Source organism: Neophocaena asiaeorientalis, unplaced genomic scaffold (assembly GCF_003031525.2).
Source record: "Neophocaena asiaeorientalis asiaeorientalis breed wild unplaced genomic scaffold, Neophocaena_asiaeorientalis_V1.1 scaffold72, whole genome shotgun sequence".
NCBI classification, from domain to species: Eukaryota; Metazoa; Chordata; class Mammalia; order Artiodactyla; family Phocoenidae; genus Neophocaena; species Neophocaena asiaeorientalis.
Genome location: NW_020185336.1, coordinates 7,209,193 through 7,227,252, shown reverse-complemented (window position 1 = coordinate 7,227,252; position 18,060 = coordinate 7,209,193). Strand labels below are relative to the sequence as shown.

Below are 18,060 nucleotides of genomic sequence, written 5' to 3'. Positions count from 1 at the left end.
TGAGTGGGTGCATATGCGTTGTTTACAGGTTGAGACTTAACTTCCTGTCAATTTTGACCTTCCTGGTTCGGGGGGGACATGAAAAGCGAACCAGTAGACTGCTTCCAAGATTTTGTTTTGTTTTGTTTTTTAGTGCTCCATCGTTTTAGAATATTCAACAGCAGGCTTTGGCTGAAAAGCTGAAACTGTAGCTAGACAAAGCTTATAATAACTAGCTTTCTTAAAAGCATTTGGTAGCTTTTGAAAGCTGCTTATTTTTTTTTAAACATCAAAAGTTTTTCTTCAGAAAATGTTGAAGTAGAGGCAAAAAAAAATATCCAAATTGATTGAAACTTTTCATGAAGACACTTTATATTTTGCTTTTTTCCCTGTATCTGGAAATACGTGTAACAGACGTTACATACTCTAGCATTTCGTAGATGTATTAATAGTTCTTTATTTTTTTTAATCGATTCCAGAATGTACCTGTTTGTTTCTTTCTCTGGGGTGGGGGGTTGTGTCCACAACTCACAACTCTAAGGTCTTTAATTTATGTGTTTTGAACATACATCCTGTTTTCCTGCAGAAACACATGGTTAAGAATCCTGGCATATGTAGAGAAGCCTGTTGTACCCCCAATATGGACACAGGTTTATGTAGTAATGCTGAAAGAGAAAACTCACCCATATTTCCACCTTGGAAGACGTGGCATCCTCCTCTCCCTAATTGTGGGTGGAGACGGGTATAGCTTCTTTATGTTCTACCACTGTATGTGCATTTCATGTTTCTGCTGAGGCATAGGAGGGAGTGGGTACGAAGTGTAGGGCATGGTAGGAACGTGGAGTGGGGTGGCAGTGGTGGTGGTGAAAATAAAGCTAAAAATGAGCCGAGTGTGAGGGGTTGGTAGGAGATGAAAATCAAGAAGAGGAGTTTGGGGTGGGCGGGGGTCGAGATGGGACCAGGAGCTGAGCATTCTGCGCGGGGAGGAGATGCTGTTGCCTGCATCTTGGCATGAGAAGTGCCACCCTTTTTCCTTCTGTCCAGGCACCCAGCCGTTTGGTTTAGGTAAGAGGTTCCCACTAGGATCTGTGCTGAGGAGGGGCAGGGCACCAGGTGTGTGGTGGTGTAGAGGGGCGAGGGTCCACAGTGCTGTCTGGTCAGGATAGCCGGAAACCCTGCAGACATGAGGACCCTCCTAGTTGTGAATTCACGTGTGCAAGGTGTCTGTGGGTCAATCTTCTCGCTCATTTCTATTCTGGGTGTCAGAAAGAAAGTGAAAACCTGTTCCTCTGAAGTGAGTATCGATAGTCTGAATTTACTGAGCTGTCTGCCCATTTCAGAATAAGCCTGCCCCCCCTTGCCCTCATCCCCACCTGCCTTTGGAGTCCTGGTTGGTTACGCCCCTGCCATTTGGCTGGTGTGAACTCCATTATGTGACGCCTTCCTCGGTGGCCAGGAGTCTTGTTGACATCCTGTCTAGAGTTTAGGGCTCCCCCTGGGGTGAGAATGAGGACAAATTTGGGATTTTTATTGGGCAAAGAAAAGAGGTTAGAAAAGAGTTCCCACTGTCAACTTTTCTGCCCTTGCCCAAGGCAGGATTGGCTTTCTTGGGGAGGAGGTATTCTTATGCTTGGCTGCCAGCTGAGCTAAATTCAAGCAGCGTGATTGATATTGTTGTGTAGCCTGCAGTCTGCTTACAGAGGGGCTTACTCTCGAGACCCTAACTCCTGGATTCAGCATCATCAGTCTCCATGGGGACTGAAATTATGACATACCCGGGCTGCAAATACACACCAGGAGTTTCCAGAAGTTTCACCTGGAATTGAGAAGCAGGATACATTTCCCCTTTCTTGGGCGTCGGGAAAGGGGCGTAGTTCATGCTTGCGGGCACATGGTCTTTTTTTTGTTGTTGTTGTTTTGTTTTTGTTGGGCACATGGTCTTTTGTGGCTAGCCACGAAGCCGGTGGAAGCCCCAGGAGAGTTATCTGTTGGTTGATGAAGAGGTGGTTGCCTAACAAAATTTAACTTGATGATTAGTAAACGATGGTGTGTTTTGTAATCCCCACGGCATCCTTTACATTTCAATGGGGTTAATTAAGTTTGCCATATTAAAGTACGAATTTTATGTCCAGGTCACTGAATCTAAAGGCGAGGCTGGAGCAAACTAAAAACGAATTGAGTTTGAGTATTAACCCAAGCGTGTACAGATGCATGCATGATGGACTAAATCCTAATTTCTAGGGTTTCATAGTAGCAGCATTACTTAAGTTTTAATTTAAAATTTGGGTTTATACTTTCCATATTTCCTTTGGGCATTTTTAAAAAGTCTCTAAGACACTTTTCTGGATTCTGTCAATAATAGCATTTCAGTAATCCCCAGACCAACAAACTATTGACGACAGCCCCTCATGAAATGCTTTTGAAATTTCCCATAGACTCGTGAAATATCAAGTTATTCCTAGATATCTGAAATACCCTTTCCAGACTAAGCTGCCTCACTTTATGGTTGTGTTGCTCCATAAATTCTTGACTCTTAGCTCTCTGAAATTTAAATCAAAGTAAAACAAAACCAATGAGCACTTTGAATTTATCCATTAACTTATAAGCAGTTGTATTTATGTGTAATCGGCTGATTTTAGCCATCTGGGTCGTGGGATATATGATACGGGCAGGTGAACATTTTTATTATAAGCAAAGAACCTGTTTATTAAAGTTTACATTAACCTGGAAACATCTTTATGGAAAGAGATTCTACTTTATTCAGTATTTTAAAATATTTTGGAAAAACCAGCACTTTCTACTCTGACAAAAAGAGTGACTTAGTGAGGTCCTCAAACAAAATACAATCCCCCTTTTCCTGTCAAATGATCCTCATAAGCTATGTGTCATACAGAGTAAGTTCTTCACAAATAAGCTTCCTATTGCTAAACCAACATATTGTTTAAGGGGAAAATGTCACCCACAAAACAATACCTCTGCCTTAAGGGAAAATAGAAAACTAGATAAATTAGGGAGGGTTATTAGATTATAATAGGATTCACAGCTATGTTTCTTGGAATTAGGGACAACCATAATCCGTTTAGGTTTGCTTCAGTCTATCATTAGCTACTTGAGCAAGCTTTGATGGGGAGGGGTGAGAAAGTTTTAGTCTTATGAGTCATTGCTTGGTGAAGTCTCAAAATACGACGAAACATTTTTTTCTAGCAGTGTGGTTAGCAAGTAAAACTAACACATATGAAACAGCAGAATAATTAAATGCAGAACTACGTTACTGGGAGGAGTGAATCTTTTTTAGATATATGTTTAAGTAAATATTGATGCCTTATGTTTTTGATTACTATTTTAAACACTCAAAAAGATGTAGAGAATGAAACAGGCGTAAAGAATATGGCACCTGTGTACCCACTACTCAGTTTAAGAAATAAAACATGACTGTGTTTCCTCCTGATCACATTTCTCTTCCTTTCCCAAGAGGTAACCTCGCTCCTGCTAATTGAATTTTCAGCTTCTCGGCATGGTGATGCACCACTTGACCGATGGTTGGATAAGGTTTTAGTTAGATGGAAGTACAGAAGGGGGACATCCCTGGTATGTGTGTAGTGGAGGAGAGACTAGAGGTAGAGTAGCCATTCGTTCTGCATTCCCTTGAATAAATATTAAATTCTTATGCTGTGAAAAGTACTATGTTGGATGCTATTTGAGATGGGTTATCAAGCATAGGTCCTTTTTTCTTGGAGCCTTAGAGTCTGGTCAGGGATTAAAGACCTATATATACAGAGTAACTGTAGTACAGGGGTGGGGGAGTAGTGTTGACTAATCCAAGCTGTGTGACCAGTCGGGTGCAGATGGAAGTGCTGTGCCGGGAAAGACTTGCTTGGAGTACTATGCCTTGATTCACTTGTCGGCAATGTATAGGATGGAGTGGGGGCAGGAAAGGGACTAGAGTCAGGGAGAATGGTTAGAAAATGGTTTCAGTAGTTAAGTGAGAGAATAAGATCTCAAATTAGAACAGGGGCTTCCCTGGTGGCGCAGTGGTTGAGAGTCCGCCTGCCGATGCAGGGGACACGGGTTCGTGCCCCGGTCCGGGAAGATCCCACATGCCGCGGAGCGGCTGGGCCCGTGAGCCATGGCCGCTGAGCCTGTGCGTCCGGAGCCTGTGCTCTGCAACGGGAGAGGCCACAGTAGTGAGAGGCCCGGGTACCGCAAAAAAAAAAAAAGAACAGGATCAGGAAAAAAGTGATACAGGAAGATTCCTGAGGAATTGCAAGGATCTGGAAGCCGTAAGAGACAAAGATGATGACATCAGGGTTTTGAGACTACATTAACCAGACACTAGGAGAGAGGGACCTGTCCATTTTGGTTTGAGTTCAGTTTCAGGCATGTTGAGTTTGAGGTCTGGGCACATCTAGGCAAAAGTGTCCAATGAACAATTGGAAAAATCAGACTGGGGCTTAAGAAAGAGCTCAGGAGGTAAATTGAGCAGCCTTTTACTTAGAGGGAACGTGATGAGGTTAGGCGCATTACACTAGGGAAAAGGTCATTGAGAGAAGAGACCTGAAAACCTTTAGAATTTTATTCTTGAGCTGTGAATAAGGTGGAAGAAGCACCAGCAAAAGGGTAGAAGAACCCACAAGACCACACAGTATCCAGGGGAACCTCTGAGTGTCTGATGTGACAGTTGCCACTTTCTTCCTTGCAGAGCAGAGTGTCTGCCAAGGTCAAAAATTTACAGGAAAATCAAAAGAGGAGATGGGGCACGAAAAGAAAGTTACTGTGCCTAATAGGGCTGTTTTAGGAGACTTGTGAAGGTGAATGAGTTTAAGTGGTAGGTATGTGATAAGGAAATGGAATTGGTGAGGATAAACCACCTCTCTTTTACACCTAAGAAGCTGAGCAAGTAAGGGAAGATGAGAGATCAGTTAGTAGGGTGCAGGGAGTCTGCGACTATGGTTTTATTTATTATTTTTATGAGAAGGGAGAATTTAGTACAATTGAAGACTTAAAGGTTCTACAGGAGTGGGACATGGACTTCTAGGCATCCCTAAGACCCTTGCAGAGGGTCTGTGAAGTCACAGCTCTTTGCATAATAACACTAAGATATTTCCATTTCTTTTGCATTGACAATTGCAGTGATGGTGCAAGGGCAATTGTTGGTAAGACTTCTGATGCCTTAATACATGTCAAAGTAGGGGCTCCTGCTATTCTAGGGCTACATGCGGGTTTTTGTTTTTTTTTTTTTTTTTTTTACCAACACCCACTTGCAGCAGAAATAATAATTCACTGAAAAATGTCCTTGATGAAGCCCTAAAAATAATGAATTTTAAGTCTTGGCCCTTGAATACCCATCTTTTTAATATTCTGTGTGATGAAATGGTAAGTCCACAGGAAGCAACGTCCACTGTGTGCTGAAGTATGATGGTTGTCTCAAGGAAAAGCACCTGTGTAATTGTTTGAATTGCAAGCTGAACTAGCCTTTCTTTAAAAAAGAAAAAAGAACATCATTTTTACTTGAAAGTACAACTGACAAATCAGGGTTATTCAGAATTGGGTATTTGACATATGTTTCCTCGAAAAGGAACAAAATGAACACCTCACTTCAATTAAAACAAACAAACAAACAAAAAATCCTGACAGGGATTAGTTGCCAATGATACAATTTGACCTTTCGAATGAAAATTAGGTTTTGGGGAATTTGCATCTGTCACAAAGAGCTTGATGGCTTCCCAAGACTTTTCTGTTGAGATCTGTGGTGATGTTAATGAATGTGATATTTTGGTGTTGTATAATAAAATGTGTCAACACTTGCAAGATCTGCAAAACCAGTATTTTCCAAATGACCCAGTGCTGATGTTACAAAATCTTGCATGGGTAAAATCCATTTGAAGCATAAAACAGACCATTGGATTTTACTGTAACAGAGTACAGAAAGTTCACTGATTCAGATTCAGATCAACATTGGAACTAACCTTTAAGAAATTGCTACTTGTCAGATCGGGGAGGTGTCAAAGAAGAATATATGTAATTAACTGGAAAGGTTCCTCCCTTTCCCAACTATTCAATACATTGCTCTCTAAAGCCACAATTCTTCACATGCTTCAACCCATAGAACCTATCACAACAGATTGAATGCAGAAGTAGACATTAGAATCCAACTGTCTTCTATTAAATCAGACATTAAAAAGAATTTGCAAAAATGTAAAACAATGCCATTCTTAACTTTTTAAATTACGGTTATTATTAAAAATATTATTTGTTAGTGTAATTTTTATTAACCTAAAATGGATTAACATAGATTTTAACATTCTTAGTTTTAATTTCAAACATGCTAAATATCAATAGACATAACCCATATAAGCCCAAGCTCTTTGGAGTTCTTAATTTTTAACGGTGACCTCTGATACTAAAAAATTTGAGAACCCCTGGCTTAGAGGAAGGAAAAGAGAGGGAGAAAATAAAAATAGGTGAGAAGATTGATTCACAGACTGTTATCTAGACTGGAGAGGATGAGGACTTAAAGTGTCAGTGTGAGTGAAGAGAAAAAGGCGAACTCAGGAAACATTTTGAAACAGGGAATGGTAAGATTTGGTAACAATTTCAGTATGGGATGCATGAGATGATAAAGCCTAAAGATAACTTATATGATAACTACGTTTTGGTATTCCAGACTAGAAACCAGTTATTGACAGAACCAGATCAGGTTCATGGATCGATGCTCCTCCGTAAATAGTATTTTTGGAAATTGAAGGAGGAGGGAATGGCGATGCCTTAGGAGAAAGGAGTAAGCAGAAAGAAACAGGAAAATGTTTGTGGAGTAGAAGGCAAGGAAGGCAAGAGGTTTAGCAAGAAGCAGGTCCTAGACAGGTAGAGGCAGAGGAAGGGATTTAACATCAATCAAGGCTGTGTCTCACTTAACAGACTTGATTCAGAAGTACTGTCTCGGAAGCTGATATTAAGTCAGTGGTTCACGGTTACATGCTAGTGAATAGCCAAGCGTCATCAACAGTGCCCAGCGCTCTGTTGAGTCTGAGGAGACTGAGAGTGGAGAAAAGACTTCTCTCGATGGCATTATTACTGGTAATCCCCAGGCACTTCCAAGGTTCTAATAGCGTCTGGCTTTAAAGAAGGCAGAATGATTATATGGGAAATGAAAGCAGTTAAGTGTGGGCCAAGTTGGAACAGTTTGATAGCAGGAGGGGATTTGTTGTCTTGAAGGAATAGTGAGTTCAGACAAAGTTAAATTAAGGCAGAAAAATTCTAAACAGAAAACTATTATTTTTCCAGAAAGAGAAATATATGCACATTAAATATAGAAAGGAAGCCATGAAAACAGAAAATTATTTGTTGTCTTGAAGGAATAGTGAGTTCAGACAAAGTTAAATTAAGGCAGAAAAATTCTAAACAGAAAACTATTTTTTTTTTCCGGAAAGAGAAATATATGCACATTAAATGTAGAAAGGAAGCCATGAAAACAGAAAACGAAGTAATAGTGAGAAAGTGGGCTCTTGGTGTTAAAATTGGTAGAAATAATGACCAACTTTGGTACAGTGTTTTATCTCAAAGATATTCGGCTCATAAGATGTTTCTCACATTTGTTCTGAGCTTCACAACCTTTAAGAAGTAGGTGATGGCCACTTCCCTGATGAGGAAATTGAGGTTTAGAGAGGCTCACACTGTAAGAGATCCAGAATAGCTTTAGTGTGGGGAAGTCTTTTCCTCTGAGCCTGTAGCGGGGGAGGGTGAGGGGATGGTTATTAAGGGGACAAATAGGTTTGAAGTTAGGATGGAGCCAGTCACCTTGTGGACCGTACCTGGATGTTGGCACCCCAGATGTGATCTAACAGGTGTGAATAGGTAAAAAGAGCCAGGCAGGGAGTGATCAAAGAAATTCCCTTTGCCTTTCTCCATGTGATTATTCCACAGTGGCGTAATAGCGAGGATTTCATGAGAACATTATTGGGAGGAATATCGCTCTCTACTTACCTAACGGATTCCTAGGGAGTGTGAGGCCAGATACTCTCTCACCTCCAGCTACAGTCATCATAAGTTCTTTGGATATTTAAATCTATGAGATGTTAAAGCATTGCTGAGAGATGAGGTCTTTCTCTCCAGCCCTTATCCCGCTGCTGTGGGGTAAGGTACACCCATTATTGACGAGTGATTTAATATTAACTACACAAATGAAAATAGACTGTCTAGAGTATCCCATTGAATTTTGGTTTGGGAGTCGTTCTGGAATCATTAGCTCAAAGAAAATCCTATCTGACTGTTCAAATCTCAGTATTTGGTAATTGACTATGGAAGGACAAATACATTTCCATTTCACAGTCGAGTGTATCCGTGTGTGTTCCCAGGCAACTCATCTCCCCCAAAATGGCACTGTCACACTTCACCCAGGGGTCCTTCTGCCAGAATGAAAAGTTCAGCGAGACACACTCTGTGCATTAGGGAAGGAAAGATGCAGACAGCTTGACGTGGATTAAGGAATTCAGACCAAAGGCGACTTCTGAGGGGAAGGTCACTAGGATGACATTTTAGTAGAAAGAGTAATATGAAAAGACAGTTGGGAAGCTTCTGGAAGAAAGAAAATTGTAGTGGCTTAATGGATGCCAAGACTGCAATAAAGAACGTCTGTTCATTCCTCCCAAACCTGGGTAGATTTGTGGAACGTTGGTAGCGACAAAGACCAGATTGAACAGTTAAGAGAACAAGTTAGTGATGAATTTGGGCATCTCTTGTCTCTTCAGGAGACTGGAATGGCCACTGCTCCCCAACTTGTCTGAAGGGGGGAAGTTTAGATGACTAGTTGTCTTTGAATTTATACACACACACACATATGTGTATGTGTGTGTGTGTATATATATATATATATACAATGATATGCGTATATAAAATTATTATTAATGAGAACCTTGACAATCTGGGGTGAATCTGCTGCCTCCGGCCCCCCTCCCACCCAGGACCTACACAGGATGCGGGTCTCAGAGTGAGCCATTGGCTGTGGCCCCGTTTGTAGTCAGGGTAAATTTCATGACAGCAACTGCCAACTGGGAGTAGTTTTTGGCTCTCTCCCCAGAGTGTTTCAGGTTGAACCAGAAGCTAGACATTCTGGGGCAGGTCACAATTGGGAAGCAGTGTAGAGATTGTTTTGAAAAGAAAGTGGGGTGTGGAGTAGAGAAAGTGCTGAGTACTGGCCCCTCACCCACTTCTTCCCCTTTCCAGCTGCATCCTGTTCTTCTCTCCCTCTGGTCCAGCTGCCACACCTAAGATAAAGTAGCTGCCCTGCCTGAGCCTTGGGGCAAGGGAGGGTGGCACTGATCCTGTCCTGAAGTAGTCCAGCCCTTGGGTGTGCCTGGGTCATGCTGATTTGGTTTGGTTCCTGGTTTCCTTTCCCCAGTGCCCACGTACCTTAAGAGTCAAAATGTGGTTGGAGATCTCTGGTGGGAAGGGACCTTCTGTAGAGTGGCTTTGAGGGTGTGGTTGACCTGCCCTGGGGTGGCTCCCTTACCCCTGTCATTGGTTTGGGGCCACTGCTCCTTCGTGTTACGGGTTTATCTCAAATGATCCAGAAACATCAGGGCTCTTTTAACCCACAACGATCAAGCCTTGGTTATTTTATCTCTGCAGTATTCTAGAGCAACTGAAAACTGTTCAAGCTCGGAAACAGCTCTTCTTCTCACCCTAAACATTGGGAGCTTTTGAGAGCAAGCCAAGGGGTGGGGTACTTTTCCTTCCTTGAGGATACAGTCAGCCTAGTTCCTCTTATAGCTGCCATCCTGGGAGCATGACTTAGCAAAACTGATAATGTGGGTAAGTATAATACAGATGGTCTTCTCAGCTCTGCTTATGTTGATTTCTGTAGTTCCTTACAAAAGGCAAAGTTAGCATTGAACTTTGGTGTTGATGTTGTAGCTCAAAAGTAATATCGAATTTGTTCTTTCCTCATTTTATTTTTCTGTGACCTATTATCTGTAGATTTCCACATCCAGGGAAAATTGTTCATGAATGTATGGATCTAGGTACCTAGACAATTAACAAAAAACAACAAAACATTAAGATGAACGACTATTCCGGGTTGTATGTTGTTCTTAAGTTCTAACTTTTGTAGGCACAGTTAACTTTATACATTATTTCATTCCCTGATGGATGCTGACTTAAAACTGTAAGAGAGCTGTTAGAATGATGTGAATATCATTTTGTCCACCAAAATTAAGTTCCCTTAGGCTTTGGATACAAGGTTAATCTACAGCTCAACATTTAAGTCAAGTCCAACAATAAAATTATCTTGAGTGCACCAAGCAGGATGACCAGGCTTAGGGCATCCAAACATGCCCTGTGACCTTCAGGTGGAACGTGCTTCCAACCTTAACTGTGGAGTGTGCTGAGAAGACAACCCATTTTTCTGCATCTCCCCATGGACAGCAGGGTGTACTACTGGGTCCTGTCTCTTGGGACACAGTTCACTGGGACTTAAGATCTTTGTTTCAACATGGATCCCTGATGATTGACCCTTGGGTTGGAATCCTGGTTTTGACTTTCTCTCCTAGGAGGTGTGCACAGGAAGTTTCCACTGAAGTGGTCATGCCTCTTTCTTGTTAAATGAGAGCTTGCATTTCAGTCCCCCTCCGCCCCTGCATCTAATAGCTCTGGCAGCATGCCACTTGGATTTTACTTTATTTCAGCCTCCTGTTGGCATTGGACACACTGTGCTCTTCAAGAGTAAGAGGAGTAGGCCTTTTTCTGCCTTTGGTGTCTGAAGTACCCATTTTTCATGACATGGAAATAGGAATTGCCATCAGAAAATGACACCGTGTCTTCTGATTCAGGTCAACAATTTCACCCTTTGCACTTGGTGTTTCTCTTTTACTGTTTGCTTAACCTGTCACAGTCTCATAATTAGAATGTATTGCTGGCGGACAGGCAGCATTGTCAAACTTTGTGCGTTTTATAAAAATACGCAGAAGCACCAGACAGGCAGCTGTAATGCCAGCTCCTCCAGATGCGATACTGACATTCCAGAGAGGGGTGTCTTTCATTGTTTTCTTTCTTTGTTCCAGAAGCAAAGGCTGATAACGAACCGAGCTGTTCGCCAGCAGCTCAAGAACTGTTGACAAGGCTGGGATTTTTACTGGGAGAAGGGATTCCAAGCTCCACACACATCACCATTGAAGAAAAAAACGAAACCATGGTAATGCCCGAGGAAGACACTGCATGTCATACCTGCTCAGAGGATGAATGAAGGCATGACCGTCTTCCCCCCTCCCTGAGTGGGGAGGTCATTGTTCGGGCCAAATGAGTCTGGGCTGCTGCGTGTTGAAATTCATTTCAACAGTGTGTTTGTGAATCTTTGTAGTTGAGGTTGGGGCGGTGAGGAGAAGCAGAAGGGTGTAGAATTTACGAAAATGTCCACATTAACCTGATCACCACCCGGAGAAGAGTAGCGGAATGAATTAAAGCGGCCAAGAGAATTCCTTAGTAATGACACTACTTTTATCTTTATAGCACCGTTCTTCTCATCTGGCTGCTTTGGTATACGCTTTCCTGTGCATTTTTATCCGTTGAAATTTTGGAGGGTCAGTGGGGTGAGGAAAAGATTTATAGGCGATTATATAGAGAGACAAAATAAAATGAGATCAAATGGTCCATCTACGGAGGAGCACTCCCCTTCCTAGCGAACAGCAGCCTGCCACATCTGAGAGGAGAAGTGTACGTCTGAATTGCAACGAGGGGCCAGAGCCTCTGCCCCCTGCGAGGGTCTCAGGGAGGGTGTCATGCATTGATTAAGATCGCAGTGGCCGCCCGTCTCCTTCCCCTGATCGCAGAGCCCGTAAATCTTAAGGAATTGAACCAGGTTGCAGTGCTTGTGAAACATTACAAAAACAGAATTCCCAGATTTAACGCACAGAGGTCAGAGAACCCATTTGTCTTCTGCAGACGTTAAATGAAAGGAAGTCTGCCTGTTTGCTATTTCTGCTTTACTAAATGCGCATTCCCACTAAATTATTTCTAAGACTGCCCTTTTAAGAAAAAAGAAGATGGCAAAGTCGGGGGAACAGAACTAGGAGATTTCTCTTTTAAATGTTGGAAGACCGTATATATTAAGATCCCTAGATTTGAAGAACAAAACAAAGCAAAACTGTTTTCCATTTTCCGGTTTGTAGTTTCATTGTTTTAGCATCAAAAACAAAGGGATGTGTAGCTGCGCTAACTCCTCCTTCCCTTCATCTCACAGTGCACAGCTCTGAGCCAAGGCATCAGCCCTTGCTCCACGCTTACAAGCAGTACCGCGTCTCCTAGCACCGATAGCCCCTGCTCAACCTTGAATAGCTGTGTCAGCAAGACGGCAGCCAACAAGAGTCCCTGTGAGACCATTAGCAGCCCTAGTTCCACCCTGGAAAGCAAGGACAGTGGAATTATAGGTAAGAAGCTCACTCCTCGGTCATGTGCTGGCTCCATGCATTTCAGCCAGAGCGTTCACCAGGCACTTCTTAAGAGGGTTTTAGCATGCGTGGTTTGTGAAGGTCGGCCCTCCGGGGCCTGCCCTGTCCTTTGCAGATAGCACCGGCTCCATGGACAGCTGAGAGGATGAAACATTGGCTTTTACATTCCTTGGTGTTTATTTTATAACCCTGGGCTCATTTGGTAAAAAATTTTCCAGATCAGGTCTGGCCTGTGAAGTTACAAAAATCTTGCCTCCTCACTGAGTAATTCTACTTGATGGGGATCGGGTCTGGATAGGACACACCATAGGGCAAGGAAATCCCCGCATGTTGAGAAGTCTTCCCAGCTCAGTCTCAAGGTCACTGATCTCCCACGTATTTCTGGGTGTTTGTTCTTTAGTTTCTTATAATGGCATCTGACCACTGTTTGGAGGCCAGGAGTTTCTAAGGAAACCTAACTGCCCACACACACCCATTCCCATACCCACAAAGTAGGTGTGCTTGTGCTGAGCTGGGAGTCTGGAGACACAGAGTGTAGTCCTGACCCTTAGGCTGCTTGACTAGGTGACTTGAGCAACATTTAATTGAATTCTTTGCACACTTCTTTCCATCTCAAAGGAAATCAAAAGTAAGGCTTCTGATTAGGTCAGTAGTTTCTAGTCCCATGTTCACAATAGAATCAACCAGGGAATTTAAGAGCCCTTGTTTTTACATACCATCCCAGACAGAGTGCGTTCGCATTTCTGCAGGAGGGCCTGGGCACCTGTGTGTCCCAGTCTGCAGCCTGGTGTCTTTCGGGTGAGCTGTTCAGGTCTCTTGTGTGCTGAGGCCATGCTGCTGTCTGACACCAGTGCTCTCCTGCACAGCTCAGCCCCTCCCTGTTGCCCAAGTGATGCACATATCTTTGAGGGATATTTTATGTTTTATGTATGTCACCAAATGCAGTGACATTTGAGCTTTGTTTTCTCCAGTCGCCTGCAATTTCTTTCAAGTGTAGTTCGAAAAACCAAGCTCTGCAGGTTCATCCAGTTTTCCTTTGGCGATTGCCCCAGAAGATCTGTGAGATGCCTAGGACTGGGGTGTGGGCTCTGTGAGGGGCCGGTCAGCACGAGGAAGGCAGTCTCTTCCCTCAGTTTTCACTTGGATCAGGATCTTCCGTGGGTTTTTGTTTCCTTTTTGTTTGAATTGTCTCATTGAGATATAATTTGCATACCATAATATTCACTCATTTAAACCATTGAGTGGACTGTGTTTATTCAGTACTGTGCAGCCGTCGCCACAATCTGATTTCAGAATATTTTTACCACTTCAAAAAGAAACCCTGGACCCTTAGAAGTCACACCTCGTTTCCCCGCATACCCCAGCCCTACTCAACTGGTAATCGACTTTCTGTCTCTACAGACTGGCTAGCTCATCCTGGACATTTCATGTGAATGGTGGGTTGTGGTTTTTGTAGCAGGTTTGAATTCTTTTCACTCAGCTTCAAGCCCTTCCAGTGAGCTTATTCTGCTAATTCCCCTTTCTCATCTCACTCTGCTTCCCCACCTGCTGTTTTGTCTAACAAATTTTTCCCAGTGTTACCTCTGTTTTCATGCCCCGTCTCTCTGAGCTGCCCACCACTGAAGGATCTCTGGTATTAATTCTGATGACTTTAGCCAGATGACTTTCTTTTTTTTTTTTTTTCTTTTTACAAATTATTTATTTATTTATTTTGGCTGCTTGGGGTCTCCGCTGCTGCGCGCGGACTTGCGCTGTTGTAAAGAGCCGGGGCTACTTTTTGTTGCGGTGCGCGGACTTTGCGCTGTGGTGGCTTTAGCTGTTCCAGATGACTTTCTTTACAGCATTCTTGGCTCTTCTGCAATGTCCTCTCCTCCTCAGAGTTTGTCTTCCTTCAAGAAATTGGCTAGTGCTACAGATTTTTTTTTTTTTGACAGCCTTTTACTTCTTATTCTGTGTTCTGGCACTGACGTCTCATGCCTCTGATTATGGCCAAGCCAATTTCTTGTTTTGACAGAAACCTTTTCAATGACAGAAAACTACCCTCATTCATTCGGTCATTCATTCTCACTCTGTCTCTTTCTCTCATTGAGAGATTGCTGCTATTTTAAAGGTGTTCTAAAGAGGGAAAAGAAAAGTTGCCGGTTGGTTTTCTGCATTGTCAATGAACGACTGAACTGCAGGAGTATTGAGGCTCTTAATTAGTACTTGATTTAATACAGTCCCTGCTGAGCCCAGACCAGTTAGTCCCCCTATTACATGCTCTCCATAGCATCTCAGTATTTTCAAGTTACTTATTTTTTTCTTTTTAATTTTTTTTTTGTTTATTTAATTTTATTTTTGGCTGTGTTGGGTCTTCGTTTCTGTGCGAGGGCTTTCTCTAGTTGGAGCTAGTGGGGGCCGCTCTTCATCGCGGTGTGCGGGCCTCTCACTGTCACGGCCTCTCTTGTTGCGGAGCACAGGCTCCAGACGCGCAGGCTCAGTAGTTATGGCTCATGGGCCTAGTTGCTCCGCGCCATGTGGGATCTTCCCAGACCAGGGCTCGAACCCGTGTCCCCTGCATTGGCAGGCAGATTCTCAACCATTCCGCCACCAGGGAAGCCCCTCGGTTTACTTATTTTTGTTTTGTTATTTACTTTTGTCTCCACATAGTTAGGGGGTCTCATTTATCTTATTCTGGCTATCTGCTGGGCTCCTAGCATGGTGTTGGGCATGAGAAATTAAGGAAAGAGAATTGTGGCTACTTAGCAGGTTGCATTGCAGGAGGCAATGGTTTAGTTGGTTTCTAAGGAAGCTATGTGGGATTCCCATTCCAAGTTGGCATTGTCCAGTCTTTTCATGTCGTCTGTATTTTAAGTTGTGTCCTGTCGTTAAAGTTAAATGACCCATTTCATGTCATTGAGGCTGTCCTTCCTTCCTTGACTCAGTCAACATGTTCCCTTAACTCGGCTGAACAGGAAAAATGGCAACGATTGAGATGAAAGTGGGAGGAACCGGGAAGAGGTTCCTAAGTCCCTCTTTCAGCAAAGACCCCCTGCTTCATGCGGGGGCATGTGCTTCGTGCCCGGTCACCTGATCTCCTGCAGGGAGCGAGGACCATAGGTGGCCGAGAGGGAAACCCTGTGCTGGTGACAGTGTTTCTCTGTTCTCTCTCCTTCAGTGACCTGCAGAATTAGAACCTGTTGCCAGGGGATGCATTGGAGGTGTGGTAGGGAGGAGAAGGAAAAACAAGCATTTCATCTCCAGGCAGACTTAACCCACAGCTCTCTGTGAAGAGGTGGGCGTGGCAGGGCCAGAGGAGGGACGAGCTTCCTCCCGAATCAGTACAGGGTACGCAGATTCCGTTGCCTCTTCAAGGAGCAGGGATCTGTGACTCAGTTGTGCTTCTGTGATTGCTGGGGGGTGGGCAGTGACGAACATGTCTGTTTTTATAAGGTGTAGCCTTTGGGCATCTTAACTGTTCCACAGAGTAAAATATTCAAGAACACAGTGAACCCAGTGGGCACCGATGAAGGCGAGATATCTTGGCTTCCTGCTTTGGGAGGCCCTGCAGCTGCTTGTAAAACAGGCTGGTTAAGATTCATGTTCCGGATTACACAGGGCCTGGAGAAGGGAGGAAGAGGCTTTCCATTTAATTTTCCATTTGAAGTTGTTTGAGATTTATCAACCCATGGAGCTCAGGTTGGAGTGGCAAAGGTTTGGGGGTGGGCTGACGTAAAGAGCACGCAGCTGCCATGACATAGCAAGCTTTGGGGAAGCTGTAGGCTCCCATCCGGGGTTCAGACCAGAGCTCCACGTACAGTATTAGCACAGTTTATTTAGGGGAAATTTCTAACAATGCTAACCCATCCTTAACAATTCCTGGGCCTCCCGCTTACTATTCAAGGTGACTTCCTTCGTGATGATTCTATTCAGTCTAAATATTTTTGCCCAACAGATGCCATGAAGGGAAGTTCGTGTTCCCACGTGCCCAGACAGCCTTCTCAGGCTGCCACAGGGTGCCCTGCCTGGGTTCTGTTTCTACTGGTTTTGATACATGTGCAGGTGAAGAGAATTTCCTTTTGGAATTGCTTAGTAGGAGAAAGGGCAGGCTAATGACCATGAGAGGAATTTATTTGGGCCCCTTCCAGTCCTTCTCTGTGGAGGCCAAGGCCTAGCAGGCCCCTCTCCACCCCTTGCCCCATGTTCACGGTGTAATGCAGAGGGGAGTCCCGCTGCATCCTATTTCAGGAGCTCCAAGTTCTTCCATCATAAATGTCTTCAGAAGTTTAATAATTCTGTCATGTAGAAATACTGTCTGAGCTGGATGGGATTAACTACATTCCCTACAAATGTCTTTTTTTTTCTCAACCACTGCGCCACCAGGGAAGCCCTCCTTTTTTTTTTTTTTAGTAAAATTTTAGTAAAAATTTAGTAAAATTTAAAGTAAAATTCCTTACTCTTTACATAATAAAATCATTGGCATTACCTAGAAGTTAGTGTCTGATTTCACAAAGCTGCAATGTGAAAACCTTCTAAATGTGACAGCAGCTGTACTCAGTCACCATGAAGCAGCTTTTTAATTATTTGCTTTGAAAAGGAAGACTTTATAAAGAAGTAGCATTTAAAGGTATTTCCTCCATGGTGGAAAGAACATTTTTTCTTAGTGACACTCCCTTGAATATAACTTGCTTCCATCTGTTACAAATGGAAATTGTAGACTATTAATCCTGGCTTAGAAAAAAATTAAGTATGGGCAGACCTCAGGGATATTGCAGGCTTGATTCCAGACCGCCATAACAGAGCAAATATCGCAGTAAAGCGAGTCACACAAATTTTTTTGTTTCTTAATGTGTATAAAAGTTGTACTGTAGTCTGTTAAGTGTGCAACAGTATTATGTCTAAAGAAAAAAGCAGTGTACTTACCTTAATTAAAAAACACTTTATTGCTAAAAAATGCTGACCATCATCGGTGCCTTCAGCGAGCTGTAATCTTTTTGTTTGTAGAGGATTTGAAATATTTCGAGAATGACCAAAATGTGACACATAGACATGAAGTGAGCAAATGCTGTTGGAAAAATGGCGCCCTTAGACTCGTTCAATGCCGACTTGCCACAAACCTTCAATTTGAATAAAACCCAATTTCTGTGAAGTGCAGTAAAACATAGTATGCCTGTATGTGTATTCACTGGAATCTGTGTGAAAACCAATCTGATTAAAAAAAAGAAAACATCACTGAGAATAGCAGGCTTTAAAGCACTTTTGATTTAAAGATACTGTGTAGTTTTTGTTTATGTCCATATCATGTTCAATATTTTATGTGTGTGTGTATTCAGAGAAATGGGCTACTTATTTAGGGAGAAAGAGGATGGATGTTGGATGAGGAGAAACAAACAAAAATCAGCTTTCCTATCAAGATTTAAAACAATAATAAATTCTTCCTATCCATTAATGATAGAGGTGCCCAGGAGAAGGATTTCCAGGTAGCAATTTAAAAAATTCTGGCAGAGAGAGAGGCCATTAAAAGTCAGTCACCCCTTCCATTTCCTTTCTTTGCCACCTGCTTGTACCTGCTGACATTTATAATCTCCCAGTGGCTTTCATAGCCTGTTGGATGGGTTTCCTTTTGAGGGTTGGTGTTAGGACAGCCCCACGAAGGGAGGGGAGG

General features: G+C 43.0%; 1 protein-coding gene across 5 annotated transcripts in view; it reads left to right on the top strand.

Annotated features, from left to right (window-relative positions):
* The window catches only part of TANC1 (tetratricopeptide repeat, ankyrin repeat and coiled-coil containing 1), a 230,376-nt gene that overhangs the window by 139,131 nt on the left and 73,185 nt on the right, over positions 1-18,060 (top strand). For 4 of the 5 annotated variants that reach the window (XM_024735882.1, XM_024735887.1, XM_024735884.1 and 1 more), the window contains 2 exons: positions 11,034-11,164; positions 12,209-12,395. In XM_024735882.1, coding sequence (XP_024591650.1) covers positions 11,034-11,164; positions 12,209-12,395 — 318 coding nt within the window. The remainder of the gene's footprint in view (positions 1-11,033; positions 11,165-12,208; positions 12,396-18,060) is intronic. The other variant, XM_024735886.1, reaches the window with a different exon arrangement.